The 18,097-nt window shown below is 44.0% G+C and overlaps 1 protein-coding gene across 2 annotated transcripts in view; it reads left to right on the plus strand.

Annotated features, from left to right (window-relative positions):
* Nucleotides 1-4,166: 4,166 nt before the first annotated feature.
* MAML3 (mastermind like transcriptional coactivator 3) overlaps nt 4,167-18,097 on the plus strand; it is a 373,092-nt gene continuing 359,161 nt past the window's right edge. Inside the window, exon 1 of one of the 2 annotated variants that reach the window (XM_044300780.1) lies at nt 4,167-5,861. In XM_044300780.1, coding sequence (XP_044156715.1) covers nt 5,328-5,861 — 534 coding nt within the window. In that variant the 5' untranslated portion in view covers nt 4,167-5,327. Of the gene's footprint in view, nt 5,862-7,551; nt 7,643-18,097 lie in introns of those variants that run through there. The other variant, XM_044300788.1, reaches the window with a different exon arrangement.

Consider the following 18,097-nt stretch of genomic DNA (forward strand, 5'->3'; position numbering starts at 1 on the left):
AGTATATATATAGAAAATGTGACAGGAGGGTTCAGCCAGAGAGACAGCATAGTACACATACAGTAAAAGTGACAGAAGGGTTCAGTTAGAGAGACAGCATAGTACATATACAGTAAATGTGACAGGAGGGTTCAGCCACAGAGACAGCACAGTACATATACAGTAAATGTGACAGGAGGGTTCAGTCAGAGAGACAGCATAGTACATATACAGTAAATGTGACAGGAGGGTTCAGACAGAGAGACAGCATAGTACCGTATATATACAGTAAATGTGACAGGAGGGTTCAGAGAGACAGCATAGTACATATACAGTAAATGTGACAGGAGGGTTCAGCCAGAGAGACAGCATAGTACATATACAGTAAATGTGACGGGAGGGTTCAGCCAGAGAGACAGCATAGTACATATACAGTAAATGTGACAGGAGGGTTCAGACAGAGAGACAGCATAGTACCGTACATATACAGTAAATGTGACAGGAGGGTTCAGAGAGACAGCATAGTACATATACAGTAAATGTGACAGGAGGGTTCAGCCAGAGAGACAGCATAGTACACATACAGTAAAAGTGACAGAAGGGTTCAGCCAGAGAGACAGCATAGTACATATACAGTAAATGTGACAGGAGGGTTCAGCCAGAGAGACAGCACAGTACATATACAGTAAATGTGACAGAAGAGCTCTGTCAGAGAGACAGCACAGTACATATACAGTAAATGTGACAGGAGGGTTCAGACAGAGAGACAGCATAGTACCGTACATATACAGTAAATGTGACAGGAGGGTTCAGAGAGACAGCACAGTACATATACAGTAAATGTGACAGGAGGGTTCAGCCAGAGAAACAGCATAGTATATATACAGTAAAAGTGACAGGAGGGTTCAGTCAGAGAGACAGCATAGTACATATACAGTAAATGTGACAGGAGGGTTCAGTCAGAGAGACAGCATAGTATATATACAGTAAAAGTGACAGGAGGGTTCAGTCAGAGAGACAGCACAGTACATATACAGTAAATGTGACAGGGGGTTCAGTCAGAGAGACAGCACAGTACATATACAGTAAATGTGACAGGAGGGTTCAGTCAGAGAGACAGCACAGTACATATACAGTAAATGTGACAGGAGGGTTCAGTCAGAGAGACAGTACATATACAGTAAATGTGACAGGAGGGTTCAGTCAGAGAGACAGCACAGTACATATACAGTAAATGTGACAGGGGGGTTCAGTCAGAGAGACAGCACAGTACATATACAGTAAATGTGACAGGAGGGTTCAGCCAGAGAGACAGCATAGTACATATACTGTAAATGTGACAGGAGGGTTCAGTCACAGAGACAGCACAGTACATATACAGTAAATGTGACAGGAGGGTTCAGTCAGAGAGACAGTACATATACAGCAAATGTGACAGGAGGGTTCAGTCAGAGAGACAGCACAGTACATATACAGTAAATGTGACAGGAGGGTTCAGTCAGAGAGACAGTACATATACAGTAAATGTGACAGGAGGGTTCAGTCAGAGAGCCAGCACAGTACATATACAGTAAATGTGACAGGAGGGTTCAGTCAGAGAGACAGCACAGTACATATACAGTAAATGTGACAGGAGGGTTCAGTCAGAGAGACAGCACAGTACATATACAGTAAATGTGACAGGAGGGTTCAGTCAGAGAGCCAGCACAGTACATATACAGTAAATGTGACAGGAGGGTTCAGTCAGAGAGACAGCACAGTACATATACAGTAAATGTGACAGGAGGGTTCAGTCAGAGAGACAGCACAGTACATATACAGTAAATGTGACAGGAGGGTTCAGTCAGAGAGACAGTACATATACAGTAAATGTGACAGGAGGGTTCAGTCCGAGAGACAGCACAGTACATATACAGTAAATGTGACAGGGGGGTTCAGTCAGAGAGACAGCACAGTACATATACAGTAAATGTGACAGGAGGGTTCAGTCAGAGAGACAGCACAGTACATATACAGTAAATGTGACAGGAGGGTTCAGTCCAAGAGACAGCACAGTACATATACAGTAAATGTGACAGGGGGGTTCAGTCAGAGAGACAGCACAGTACATATACAGTAAATGTGACAGGAGGGTTCAGCCAGAGAGACAGCACAGTACATATACAGTAAATGTGACAGAAGAGCTCTGTCAGAGAGACAGCACAGTACATATACAGTAAATGTGACAGGAGGGTTCAGACAGAGAGACAGCATAGTACCGTACATATACAGTAAATGTGACAGGAGGGTTCAGAGAGACAGCACAGTACATATACAGTAAATGTGACAGGAGGGTTCAGTCAGAGAAACAGCATAGTATATATACAGTAAAAGTGACAGGAGGGTTCAGTCAGAGAGACAGCATAGTACATATACAGTAAATGTGACAGGAGGGTTCAGTCAGAGAGACAGCATAGTATATATACAGTAAAAGTGACAGGAGGGTTCAGTCAGAGAGACAGCATAGTACATATACAGTAAATGTGACAGGAGGGTTCAGTCAGAGAGACAGCACAGTACATATACAGTAAATGTGACAGGGGGGTTCAGTCAGAGAGACAGCACAGTACATATACAGTAAATGTGACAGGAGGGTTCAGTCAGAGAGACAGCACAGTACATATACAGTAAATGTGACAGGAGGGTTCAGAGAGACAGCATAGTACATATACAGTAAATGTGACAGGAGGGTTCAGCCAGAGAGACAGCATAGTACACATACAGTAAAAGTGACAGAAGGGTTCAGCCAGAGAGACAGCATAGTACATATACAGTAAATGTGACAGGAGGGTTCAGCCAGAGAGACAGCACAGTACATATACAGTAAATGTGACAGAAGAGCTCTGTCAGAGAGACAGCACAGTACATATACAGTAAATGTGACAGGAGGGTTCAGACAGAGAGACAGCATAGTACCGAACATATACAGTAAATGTGACAGGAGGGTTCAGAGAGACAGCACAGTACATATACAGTAAATGTGACAGGAGGGTTCAGACAGAGAGACAGCACAGTACATATACAGTAAATGTGACAGGAGGGTTCAGCCAGAGAAACAGCATAGTATATATACAGTAAAAGTGACAGGAGGGTTCAGTCAGAGAGACAGCATAGTACATATACAGTAAATGTGACAGGAGGGTTCAGTCAGAGAGACAGCATAGTATATATACAGTAAAAGTGACAGGAGGGTTCAGTCAGAGAGACAGCATAGTACATATACAGTAAATGTGACAGGAGGGTTCAGTCAGAGAGACAGCACAGTACATATACAGTAAATGTGACAGGGGGGTTCAGTCAGAGAGACAGCACAGTACATATACAGTAAATGTGACAGGAGGGTTCAGTCAGAGAGACAGTACATATACAGTAAATGTGACAGGAGGGTTCAGTCAGAGAGACAGCACAGTACATATACAGTAAATGTGACAGGGGGGTTCAGTCAGAGAGACAGCACAGTACATATACAGTAAATGTGACAGGAGGGTTCAGCCAGAGAGACAGCATAGTACATATACTGTAAATGTGACAGGAGGGTTCAGTCACAGAGACAGCACAGTACATATACAGTAAATGTGACAGGAGGGTTCAGAGAGACAGCACAGTACATATACAGCAAATGTGACAGGAGGGTTCAGTCAGAGAGACAGCACAGTACATATACAGTAAATGTGACAGGAGGGTTCAGTCAGAGAGACAGCACAGTACATATACAGTAAATGTGACAGGAGGGTTCAGTCAGAGAGACAGCACAGTACATATACAGTAAATGTGACAGGAGGGTTCAGTCAGAGAGACAGCACAGTACATATACAGTAAATGTGACAGGAGGGTTCAGTCAGAGAGCCAGCACAGTACATATACAGTAAATGTGACAGGAGGGTTCAGTCAGAGAGACAGCACAGTACATATACAGTAAATGTGACAGGAGGGTTCAGTCAGAGAGACAGCACAGTACATATACAGTAAATGTGACAGGAGGGTTCAGTCAGAGAGACAGCACAGTACATATACAGTAAATGTGACAGGAGGGTTCAGTCAGAGAGACAGTACATATACAGTAAATGTGACAGGAGGGTTCAGTCCGAGAGACAGCACAGTACATATACAGTAAATGTGACAGGGGGGTTCAGTCAGAGAGACAGCACAGTACATATACAGTAAATGTGACAGGAGGGTTCAGTCAGAGAGACAGCACAGTACATATACAGTAAATGTGACAGGAGGGTTCAGTCAGAGAGACAGCACAGTATATACAGTAAAAGTGACAGGAGGGTTCAGTCAGAGACACAGGGCAGAGCACACAGCAGACTGACTCTTCCTGCTGCTCCAGCCTCTGTGCACACAAAACCAAGGGAAGGTCAAGAGTTGAGTGTATGCCCCGCGCCTCCTTCCCCTGCCAACCCCGCTCCTCCTGTACTGGAGCTTAAACTCTAGTCCTGGTTTTGCACCTGGTCCCCAGGGCCGCCTCACGGCCTCTCGCTTGTGTTTACTGAGCTCTTGTCCTGATATCACTCCGCTGGCATGAAGGAGGAGGAAGCGGTGAGAGGAGGAGGAGAGCACTTGATCATTGTGATGGTGGCAGGAGGAGCAATAACAGCACAGGCAGCGGCAGCAGCATTAGGCAGCCGTGCTCTATCAGCTCCGGCTTCAGCTGCACTGCTCGATTTTCTGGCTATTGAGCTGTGTGTTCTCCCCCTCAGGATTTATCACTTATGTAGAAAGATACATTCATTTTATTGGTTCAATCTCTGGTTTATTTATTTTTTTGCTTCTTTTAATTTTTTTTTGCATTGCGTTTAACATGCTGGAGATCCACAAAAAAGTACTTTGGACGCTTTGCCGCACACACAAGTAAACTTTTGTGCTGCGCTCTGCGGAAGGGGAGTCCAGCAGAGTTGGTGCTGAGAGGAGGCGTGTGTGCATGTGTGTGTGTTGTGTACATACCCGGCTGTGCGTGCAAGTGACAGTCATGTGTGGTCACCCGTTGGCTGGACCTTCTGCTCCTGACTGGGAATACACTGGATTCTAGACGGAAGACGAGCGCTGACCTGCTGGGCTTTCTCCACAACTCCTGCCTTGGTTTCCCTACTTTTTTTTGTAGTGTGTGTGATCCTATGAGAGCTGCTGCCCGCTCCTCTCCTCCCCGGGGGCTGTGCACTGACCTGCTGGTCTCCATGCTGGCTGTGCACCCCGACCTCGCTCCTCCTGATCCCTTATAACAGCCCACCTGGAGAAAGCCCCCCACACACCCAAGTCTAGGGGACACTGCAAACTTCTCTTCCAAAATAGTGTGCACGGGGACTGGCATGGGGGATTTCGCAGCCCCCGCTGCCTCCACCAACGGCAGCAGTCTGTGCATCAGCAATGCCCTGGGCAGCAGCATCGGTGGCGCTGGCATTGGGGTTGGTAGTCACAGTGGTAATAATACCCCTCCCAGCGCTGCTGCCCCCAATGCTCCGAACAATAGCAGCAGCGCCAGCATTCCTAAGCACAGCACCGTGGTGGAGAGGCTCCGGCAGAGGATAGAGGGCTGCAGGAGGCACCATGTCAGCTGCGAGAGCAGGTACCAGCAAGCCCAGGCTGAGCAACTGGAAATGGAGAGAAGGGACACGGTGAATCTGTACCAGAGGACACTGGAGCAAAGAGCCAAGAAGTCAGGCACCAGCCAGGGGGCAGCTCCTGCCACAGGTTCTACAGCTGCTGGTGGTGGTGGAACTGGTGCCAACAAGCAGCAACCCCATCATCATCACCACCACCACCATCATCATCCGCAGCAGGGCAAGCAGGATGCAGAGACAGCAGCGGTCACAGGCGAACACAGGAACCACACTCTGATCATGGTAAGAGGGGGAGCCAGTGGGCACTATTGCTGCTGGAGTCTCATTGCTTGGCATAAGGGGGGGAGGTGGAGGGAGGGGGTTATCCCGTGTGTTTTCTGTTTTCAGAGCGGGGTTAGGGGTGGAGCCAGCCGCAATGGGCAATGCCTCAAAGTTTTCACCACTTTTAATTCTGGAGGAAGTTGAGTGAGGCTTCTTGGAGCTGCTGGGTGCAGTGATCCAGCAGGAAGGTGGCACATCTTGATGCCTGGCTGATATGTGCTTGTTGGCAAGGGGGGGGGGGGGGCAGCTTGAGTGTTATCTCATAAGTGGCTTAGCCCCCTGAGTGCAGCACTGATCATGTAACAAAGGACAGCAAGTTATTGTGTGGGCTGTCTGCTGCCTCACATTAACCCCTACATTGATTTCATCAGTCATTGCAATGCTGAATAGATTATCAATGAAAGGCCTGACCTGGGAGAGGTGCATTAACCCATGCTGCGCTCTATCTTATTGCATTGTCCTTCCATGATGCCCTGAGATCCTGACACATATCATTGTCCTGTAGTTTATGTCACCAATATTTATTTAGTGTTTGTATTATTATTTTCTTATATTTATTTAGTACTTATACTAGTATTTACTCATTTATGTAGTCATTATTTATTATCTATATACTAATATTTAGTATTTATTCTATTATTTACTATTTATTCTATTATTTACTAATATTTCATTCTTAGGCTATTATTTTCTAGTACTTTTTGTATTATATACTAATATTTCATATTCCTACTATAATTTATTGATATTTTGTACTTGTACTATTATTTACGGATATATAGTATTTGTACTATTTACTACCACAGAAAGTGGATCTATCTGTATTTTCTGGATCCAACATGTGGTATTGAATGATGTGACAAAAGTAATGTGACTTAACAAGCCAATTGCCTTCATTATTGTTTCCCTTTATTTCTTTGAAAGCGACGCGTCACGTGAATGTCTCATTTACAGGCAATCGTCCCACTATTTACCGGGGGAAAGTTTTTGATACCCTCTGGTATAAATAAAATCTTCTTTCAGTGGCTGTACATTGCACCTAGGTGGATCACTACACATTCCTGCACCCCCACAGTCCCAGGGGCAGACGTCACCTCACCATAGTCATGGTCCAAGCTAGGAATCAGCTCTACAAATGGATAATAGGACACAAAGTGTCACATTACCTATTGCCCTTGATACACAACATGCAAATATAAATGCAGAGAGTATTGTGATAGAGGTGCCATCTGACTCCTAGCATTGCACAATGCACCCATCTAACAAGCTGTCTGCTCTGGGTCCAGGGCAAAGCATTGTCTGAGGCGTGATAAATGTGGACAACTGGATTTTTGTGGTGAAATAGAGTCATGAGGCTGGGGGTGGGGTGTACAAGTGTAAAGTGTAATCAGGACACTGTCAGAGCTGAGGCTGCTCACTTGTGTCTCTGCGGCGGGGGAGGGGGATGTGCACAGTAGTGGCTATTTTCCCTCACTCCCTCCTCCTTTTCCTCCTCCTCCCTCTTCTTCCCTCTGACTCTGATGCTGTTAGACTGGTTAGATATCTTACACAGGAAGCAACCCCCTCCCCTCCCTTTATTTGGCTTCTCCTGTATTAAGGCAGAATCTGCCCTGTTCTTCACTCACATAATGTTGTAAAGAGAGAGGCTCATGTCTCCTCAATACCCCCAGAGAGAGCAGAGGGCACCGTTTATTTCCCATACCAGCCATGTTGTCTACTTACAGATAGAAGATATGTGTACGGTAATATAAAGCTAATGTCTATAACAAGACCCCCAGGACTATGCTATGAATGGCGGTTGTCATGTTGCTTTCTGTACTTTACCCCATTGTCCGGTTTCTTTCTTCCGAATACACTGGTGGTCCCACTCCCCACAGATAGGAAGACTTTCTCTTTTCCATTAGAAACACGTTCATGTTTAAAAAAAAAAAAAAAAAGCCTAAAATCTGAAAATTCAAGTGTGATAGCAAGCAACCGAAATACACCCCCAGCCCTTTCCATATCATACTCCTAGGGATCCAGGGTGCCGGGTTGTTGGCAGGGTCTTCACACTCGAGAGCTGGTGGTCTTTCCGCATTTTTTTCCCTTTTGTGACTATGTGGGATAAAATAACTTTTTAACCCCACAGATCCACTCTTTTCCTAGCCAGGCGACTAAGGAAAGCACCAGCTCCTTACAACTGACTGCCCATAGCCTAGCTTCCTGTTCCGCGGCGGTAAATATATTACGTGTAACCTAACTGCTACGGTTGCTTGTTTAGACTGGATGTATGACACATTTCTGTGCTGTCATTTATGGGTTAACAAGCCCGAACACATCTCAGAACATTAAGAAATGGGAATAGAGCATGAACTCGGCGGTGAAAGGTTATATGTATAACCCAAAGGTTCAGCTTGTACATTTGCCGTATCGCCATTTGTATATGGATACACGTAGTAGCCGAAAACATTTCAGATAGCAAAATTATCCCTGGACAGATGCCATCATGGGTGTCCGTGCTGCAAATAACATAATCTTTAAAAAAAAAATATTAAGCTGTTTAATACTAATGTTATTAATGTCTGTACATTATCACCTTCTGCGTGCTGGTCATAGACACGAACACAAGCATAATAGTAGCATCTGCCCATGAGAGATTATGCAATCATTAGGAAACGGGAGTGAAGGGTTAACTGATCTTGTTGCACAGACGGCAGCCACACAACCACAGTGGTAATATATGCGCTCAGAGCTAGCTACTGGAACGCTTCCACCAGTGCTGTGGCTTCCAAGCCTTTGTGTCCAGTTATCCTCTTGTCTGGCTTTCGGTTTTTGGATGCAGAACACAAGGGGAGGAGCGGCGTGCGCTCTATCAGACCCATGCTTGTATTTTTCTTCTCCATTTAAACAGGAAGCTGACAGCCTCCCTGAAACTGGGGAGATGACAAACCATAACCAGTGGGGTTTATTATATTAGCACTGCTTGTTGCTGTTTGCTTTTCTATCCAGGTCGAAAACATCAGACAAGTCAAAAATGAGCGGCAAGAAAATGATCGGCTTCGTACCGGGTATCACGTCATTGGCTGCATTGCTGAGTTCAGGTCTCTTTATCGTGTGTCTAAATTGGCATGCAGATCCTCTTTGACTTTTAATAGCTATAAAATGTACAGTCACTGTAAATTGTTGCATATGTTCCTTGTGTGGAAGGATCTGAAAGAGTTAAAGGGAACCTGTCACTATGAAAATGCAATATAAGCTACAGGCAGCATGTTATAGAGCAGGAGGAGCAGAGCAGATTGATATGTAGTTTTATAGGAAAAAGATTCAGTGAAACCTGTAATTTATTCATTTATATTACTGCTCATTCTGGGCTTTGACGTTAAGAAGGCGGTCCTATCAGTGATTGACAGCCCGCCCTCTATGACTCTGTATACAGAGAGAGCTGTCAATCACTGATAGGACCGCCTCCTTAACGTCAAAGCCAAGAATGAGAAGGAATTTAAATGTATAAATTACAGGTTTTACTGAATCTTTTCCCATAAACTATATATCAATCTGCTCAGCTCCTCCTGCTCTATAACATGCTGCCTGCCGCTCACACACCATGTTCAACATGACAGGTTCCTTTTAAAGGGGTCATCCAGGAGTTTAAGGGTAGGTTCACACAGGGTTTTCTGGAACAGGTTTTTCAGCCAAAGCCAGAGGTGGATCTAGCAGGAAGGAGAATTATAGGTCCTTCCTTCATATTTCCAATTCCTTTTAAATCCACTTCTGACTGAAAAACCGAAAGGGAAATCTGCCTCAAAACCTCCTCCAAAAAACTCTGTGACGTGTAGGCAACCCAAATAACCCCCACCCAGCCCCCCGCACCCTTCTTTCCATTTAATACTCACAGGGATCCAGGAAGCGTCAAAGCCTAAGGGCTCTTTCACACTTCAGTTGTTCTATTCCGGCATAGAGTTCCGTCGTCGGGGCTCTATGCCGGAAGAATCCTGATCAGGATTATCCCCATGCATTCTGAATGGAGTGAAATCCGTTCAGGATGCATCAGGATGTCTTCAGTTCCGGAACGGAACGTTTTTTGGCCGGAGAAAATACTGCAGCATGCTGTGCTTTTTGCTCCGGCCAAAAATCCTGAATACTTGCCGCAAGGCCGGATCCGGAATTAATGCCCATTGAAAGGCATTGATCCGGATCCGGCCTTAAGCTAAACGTCGTTTCGGCGCATTACCGGATCTGACGTTTAGCTTTTTCTGAATGGTTACCATGGCTGCCAGGACACTAAAGTCCTGTTTGCCATGGTAAAGTGTAGTGGGGAGCGGGGGAGCAGCATACTTACCGTCCGTGCGGCTCCCGGGGCGCTTCAGAGTGACGTCAGGGCGCCCCACGCGCATGGATCACGCATGGGGCGCTCTGACGTCATTCTGGAGCTCCCCGGGAGCAGCACGGACGGTAAGTATACTGCTCCCCTGCTCCCCACTACTATGGCAACCAGGACTTTAATAGCGTCCTGGCTGCCATAGTAACACTGAACGCATTTTGAAGACGGATCAGTCTTCAAATGCTTTCAGTTCACTTGCGGTGTTACAGATCCGGCGGGTACTTCCGGCAAATGGAGTACACGACGGATCCGGACAACGCAAGTGTGAAAGAGCCCTAAGAAAGTAAAGTAGTCGAGGAAAATGTTATAAAATAAAAAACTAACATTACTCACCTGTTAAATTCTCCGCCTCTCCAGCCCAATGCTCAGTCCCGGTAGGGCAGGCATGTTCAACCTGCGGCCCTCCAGCTGTTGTAAAACTACAACTCCCACAATGCCCTGCTGTAGGCTGATTGCTGTAGGCTAGTTGTAGTTTTGCAACAGCTGGAGGGCCACAGGTTGAGCATGCCTGCTGTAGGGTATTTGTTTCATATCCAGGAGCGAAGATGTGCTGCCTGTAAATCCACAAGACAGCTGAAGCCAGTCACTGGCCTCAGTGGTGAGCTAGCATACATGGCATGTAGCTGCTGAAGCTCATGATTGGCTGCAATGGCCATGTATGTAGTTGTGTGGTATATCATCGCTTCAGGGAAATAAGCAAATAAAAGCAGGGACCACCAGAGCAAAGGCTCTGCAGAGGCGGGAGGTTTAAAAGGGTATTCCTTTAATTCAGTATTGATGGCCTGTCCTCAGAATAGGTCATCCGTATATAATCGGTGAGGCTCTGACTCCCAGCAACCACGTTGATCACCTGTTTGAAGAGTGCTTACTGTGGGGTCTTCAAATAATACCAGGCACAATACTGTACATTGTATAGCAGCTGTACTTGGTATTGCAGGCCAGGCCCATTAAATGGATAGGGACTGAGCTGCATATAGTCCATGTGACCAATGAACATGACGTCATTGACCTTGGAAGAGGCCGTGATGCTCACTGGAACTTCCTCCTCTTGAAACAGCTGATTGGCCGGGGTGCTGAGAGTGTGATCTCAACCAATCAAATATTGAAGGATAGGTCATCAATATTGAACTCCTGAAAAACCCCTGTAACAGGTGAGTAAAGCTGCTCATATATATTAGCCTAGACTGCATCCTGGCAATTTCAAAGGGATTGGCGACTAGCTAATGTTTCTGGGGCCTCCTGACAGCAGATCTCAGGGGAGAGGAGGGTTGGTCATTTTGGATTTCAGCATGCTCAATCCCTTTGTTCTCAAGGAGATTAGCCACTCTCAGAGGTATCAGTCAACAGCTTTCTCCCCTCTCCCATTCACAAGACATGCATTTATTTGTATGGGGAGGGGATTGGGGAGACAGCAGTTGGCAGAAAGCGTTCAGTTGACAGGTATCTAATGTCTATGAACGGATTAAAAGCTGCTTTTTACATTATCAATGGGATTAGTGACAGGAAGTCCAAACCCTTGTCTGCCCACACGATCACTGCTTTATCTCACATATCTCCAGTTCTCAGAACTTCTAGAAGCATTTATTCATATAAACACAGAACATGCACAATTCATCAGGGGCGGATTGGGAATTAAAAGTGCCCCTGGAAAAAAAAAATCAAAAAATCGCTCCTTGTTGTAGGCGGGTCCAAATTCACAGAAGATGGGACAACACAAGTAGCCAGGGCCTGCAATACCGTAGTGCAGCACTAAATACCGCCCCATCAGAATAAACTACCTGTCACGCTTCGGTGTGGGAGGGAAACACTACACCGAGCATAAGAGGGAAGGGGGGAACAGGGGATCAGGCCTGAGAACTAAGGAAGGAAGATGGACACCTCCTATTAAAACCCTAGCCGAAATCCTGACTTGACTACCAGTATGAACAGACCTCAGAGGTAGGTGAGTTCATACACAGGAATACCTAGAGTCCTATCTAGCCCTATAGGACCCTGGTACTTATGGCAGGGATGAGACTACCTGTTCCTCCAACAGGAAGGACAAACAGGAGTCTCCTACAGGCCTATACACACAATAAGGAAATGCAATACATAGAACCCAAACAAAGTACAAAGGGAAAGGAAAGACTTAATTTCAAAGGGGCAATGGAAGCACCAGGAACTCCGCCGAGATCCACACACCAGCTATCCATAACTGAGACTGAAGCTATAAACCGCACAGCATTGTTGGAGAAGCAACAGTACATAAGGAAGGTTAAATGACCACATAAGTAACACCTGAGGCAAGGGGTGTGGCCATTACCAGAAACAACACAGACGCCTATTGATCCACAAGGAAAACCTATCAGATGAAACCACGTGTTGCCAGTCTCACAGATCTCCTGCCACCTGTCGCGGGAACGTCCGTGACAATACCACAGTGCAGCACAAAATGCTGCCCCTGTACTGAGTAGAATTCAGGAGGGCAAAGCTTCAAATTATTATGTACCTGCTCAGGGGGCTTTAGGGTCATTGGCCTACCAGGAAACTTCCCTGTAAGGTCTATGGCCAATCCACCCCTGCAATTTATACTATACTTCTGTACAGTCTGGCTTCTAATTTCCCGTAGTTTGAAAAAACTATTATGGCAAAAAAAGCTGTGATATGATTTTGTAGGTATTTTGCTCAGGGTGTACGGTAATACTGCTTCCTATGTTTTATATTTATCCCACGTCTTACCTTCATGTTGTTATCTCCCATGCTGTCAGCCATATTGATTGGTATTGAAATCCTACTAGGAGGAGAAGCTAGTTATTTCCTTCCTCATCAGTGTGACTATTGAACTACTCTCCCCAGCATTTCTTGTTTTTATATTTGTTGACGGATATAACAAAATTCCCTCCATAAGCTATACATTTGGCATGACGGACAGATAAGTTTGGTCACTGATGCCGGATGTTTCCCATTCTACAAACATTGATAAAATGTCTCTCTGCAGTGAGAGGGATGGGAATGGAGCAGTTCTTCTACGAAGGTTGACTATGAGAGATGAGCAAGAAGTAGGGCTGTCTGGGTGACTGAGTGACCGGTAGATATCAGACAGCTATTTCCTGCTCCTGACGCTGAAGGCAGGAAAATAGAAAGAGCAAATGGCTGAGCTTATAGAGGAAAGGCTAGACACGGCTAACATGTAGAACATATTCTGATTGTGCTTAAAGAGGACCTATCACCAGTAGATGCTCATAAGACATAGACCCTACAAGAAGGAATTTCTAACAGTAACTAAAAAATGTGCAAAAAGTACAACAAAATGTCTCATTAGTTATGCACATTGCTGTCTCTCACCTCCGGAGCCGGCATATGCATCCTTTCTGAAGGCTCCCATCATTCCTAGCTCCTGTAGGATTTTCTGCAATTTGTTATATTTGTAAAATTATATTTTGTAGGGTCCAACTCTATCAGTTAAAAACAGGCGGCTTCTCCTAATAAACTCCTCTCTTATGTCCCCACCTATAAACCAGCCGATCTGGATGATTAGACCACAGGGTTGAACTGTCAGATGTTGTCTGCTTTGACCATGCACAGGTCCCTTAGTGATGACCCTCTATGGCTGTCATAACAGAGGGGATGCTGGAATTTATGTTTCTTTAATTAAGTTTTACTAAGTACAGTCAGCAAATTAGAGTGCCACATTAGGGAACTGTCTGAGTAATGTTTGGACACAGGCAAAATGATTGAAATACCTATGAAGACACGTCACACAAAAGGTACAAAACAAAACAGCTCAGTTTCTTTGCTCTAGAGCCAGGATCGGAGGTAGCTCCATTCCAACAGTTAACACTTTGATTGCCACAGTATGTGACGGCTGCGTAAGCACAGTATGATCAGAGGCTGGTAAGCTCTCTGCATTCAGCCCTGAGTGACCTAGAAATGTTCCCAGTACTGCAAGTTCAGTAATCCTGCTGTTATGGCACATCAGTGTTGTCCTAACCACATCAAGACAGTAAGACAGCAGTAGCCTCAGAAAATGTAATGGAAACATTTAATTGCAAAAAAATAAGCAGTTTTACATAAAATAAAATTTTTTGCGCATACTTTACATAAAAGCAAAAAAATATATTCGGACATTCGAATCCACACAACCAAAAATGACCTTAACAACTCATTTAACAGGTAATAGAGTGTGAAATTTGCAACACACAGAGAAATTTACATATATTACAAAGTGAATTATGTGTACTCTCAAATAGCACCCCAAAAGTGCAATTACTCCTCCATAAATCTAGGCCTTATACAACCAGGTCAATGAAAAAAACAAAAAAAAGTTACGGCTGCGCAAACATGGAGGGCAAAAAGTGAAAAAATGGGATTGATGGATATTGTTTATTTCTCACCCGTTTGCTTTTTTCACATATAATTTTTTATATCAGTATACCGATAAATAGCTGAGACAGGCACTCTATATTTGAAACCATCCAAATGAGATATATATTTTTTTGTATAGGTACATAGTATTTATTGTTATACAGTCACATAAGCATTTTACATAAAACATCTTCAAAACGCCGTTAAAAACAAAAAAAGGAAAAACAAAACAAAGAAACAAAAAAATAGTGTAAAAAAAAAATTTAAAATTCATATTCCCCGTTCTATGGCAATATCACAACTTTGGTTGTATGGGTGTTAGATCCACTAGAAGTTTGTTGAACAATAGAGGAGTTTTATAGCCACCTAGTAATATATATATATCAGTGGTATCTGTCATACATACGACCACATTATAGTGCCACGGTGTATGTTATATTTGCATACTGTTATAGGGAATTATACACAGTCACTTTGCTTCTTTCTGATTCGGCTCATAGACAATATTAAAAAGTTCCTATATTCTGTATGTATAGTCCGCGTTAATCGTACTGAAAAGTCTCTTGGTTTATTAGTCTGTTAGGGCACTTTCACACTAGTGTTATTCTTTTCCAGCTTTGAGTTCCGTCCTAAGGGCTCAATACCGGAAAAGAATGGATCAGTTTTATCCTAATGTATCAAGATGTCTTCAGTTCAGTCTTTTTGACTTTTCAGGACAGAGATAATAGTGCAGCATGCTTCTGTTTTATCTCTATCCAAAATTCCAGAACACTTGCTGGAATGCCGGATCTGGCATTTTTTCCCATGCCAGATACGGCCCTGAGTGTTCCGGCAAAACTGATCCGGCATTGCGGTCTGCGCATGCTCAGACTGCAAAAAAATAAATAAAAAATAAATGCCGAATCCGTTTTTCCGGATGACACCGGAGAGACGGACCCGGCATTCCAATGCATTTGTCATACGGCTCAGGATCCTGATCCGTATAACCTATGTTATCAGTTTGCATGCGTTGTGACAGATCCGGCAGGCAGTTCCAGCGACGGAACTGCCTGCCGGAATCCTCTGCCGCAAGTCTGAAAGTACCCTTAGTTTGTTCAGTACACCAGGATGACAAAGCGATACATTAAGATGTTAATTGTTTCATATTGTATCCGTCATGCACTTATAACTACATTTAGCTGCTTTTACAATCACCTCTATTGGCGTTGAATGTTTCAAACCATAGGGTTCTAACAGTGGTCTATGCTGGATACTCACTGTTAGTTGTTAGCATTCACCGACCGTGGCGTCCCACGTGATAATCTACAGGCTTACCTCTGCATCTCTATATTGAGTGTCGGTGATGTTACCTCTCTTGCTGCAGAAATCTTGCGGTCTCTGTGGCTTGAGCGGTGTTTGGCATCCCACGTGTTTAAACGCGCCAATTTTAAACTGCCCAAGTCTTTTGAACATAAGAATTGCAGGGAAAGAGTTTTTGCGGAGCGCTCCACACACTTATTAGGAGAGTCTCTTCCTCATATTCCCATAGATTTCTTGATTAAGTGGGTACTGGATCCTATAGGTGTACCTTTCAACGCCAAACGCGTTTCGGAGTTTACCGAACTCTTTCCTCAGTGGCTTTACACATTTGGACTTCCTTCCCACTTATATACCTGTCTTTCCGGTCACCACAAAACCCAAAATGGATTTTTGTGATTATTTACTCCATATATCAGAAGTAGATCTTGTGTATATTCATCCTTACATATCCATATGTTTAGATTTTTTCTTTATTACAGATATATAATTTCAACCCCTTCAAAATCGCATTGTGTTTTAGATGCATTTCTGATGCGTTTTTTTCTTACTCATGCAGTTTTTTGCACACAGTTGCATTTCATCTTCAGTAATAACAGTTCATATTTATTTTTTGTTACTTATGTGAAAAAGCATAATACAAATCTTATAAAAAAATACATAAAATAAGAAAAATATGTAGAAAAGAATAATAAGAAATACAGACTATACCATAAAGAATCAACTGGAATTATTATCCCCCCTCATATAATTATAGACACCTTTTTAATAAGAATGGCTTTCTTTCTTAATGAATCATCGGAAAATGTTTATATTTTCTATCTTTACTAAATCTCATTAATACTACTATATAAATTCGCTAATATACTCTCTTAGGGTACTTTCACACTTGTGTTTTTCTTTTCCGGCATAGAGTTCCGTCCTAGGGGCTCAATACCAGAAAAGAACTGATCAGTTTGATCCCCATGCATTCTAAATGGAGAGCGATCCTTTCAGGATGTCTTCAGTTCAGTCTTTTTGACTGATCAGGACGGAGATAATACCGCAGCATGCTACGGTTTTATCTCCGGCCCAAAAAACTGAACACTTGCCTGAATGCCGAATCTGGCATATTTTTCCCGTAGGAATGTATTAGTGCCGGATCTGGCATTCAAAATACCAGAATGCCGGATCCGTCCTTCCAGTCTGCGCATGCACGGACCAAAAAAATGGGGGGATTGGAGTACTGGTAACACAGCTTGACTCTGAGTGTAACAAGTTTGCACACCCATATAGCAGCATTGCCCTTGTCAAGACATATCTGCTGATGGTATTGTATTATTAGCATTCTTTGCAGTAAATGTGATGGGCTGTATAATCCCTACGTGATATCAGTAGCCGAGGTACTGGTCCATACAGCCAAGATGTCTACACAGGGATCTCTCAATTCCTCCATCACTTGAGTAAATATGTAACTGTTCTTGTGGAATATTGCTTTGGACAGCAGCAGATAAAGTCTCCTCCAGCTGTTTTTTTCCTTCGTGTCAGCTGCCGTTTTATGCCAGAACAGTTGCTTAGCTGGAGTATTCTTGGAAGGAAGCACTTGTGGAAAGCTGTATCATTATTTGCAGATCACAGGAAAGTAGATGCACACAGCATGTGCTATGGCCGTCTGGTTTTGCCTTGTCACAGAGCATGTTCTTTTTATTTGCAGTGCTCATGGGTTGCTCCTTTAAATCTAAGAGCCCCTGACATGAACTTGTCTGTGGTGGACAGCTGACCATCAGGCATGCTTCTCTCTGATGGGCAGCTATATCACATACATGTCCGGCTTGATATTGCTGAGTAGACAGATTCATATAGAATTCAGAAGGCTGTGATTATTCTTGGAGGCTGCAGCAGAGAATATTAGGGATAAATGAATTAGAGAACATGTAATACATAGCTGGGCTATAGGCGCCCATACACTTTTAATAGCTGTTGGGCAAAACCTTGTTTGGCCAACTCCTGTTCTCCCCTATACACATGCACATTTGGCTCGGTGGAGAAGAAAGTAACCTGTTTCCAGACACCATATCTCCTTTGACAACAGAAACATTAGGCATTAAAATTGAACCTACCCGACCCTTCTTTCCCTCAACATAATCTGTTGGAGAAAGTCAGGTCACCCCATTCACATTAGATGGTTTCTGGGTTCCACCAAAATCAGCAGGTTTGG

This window comes from Bufo gargarizans, chromosome 1 (genome assembly GCF_014858855.1).
Source record: "Bufo gargarizans isolate SCDJY-AF-19 chromosome 1, ASM1485885v1, whole genome shotgun sequence".
NCBI lineage: Eukaryota > Metazoa > Chordata > Amphibia > Anura > Bufonidae > Bufo > Bufo gargarizans.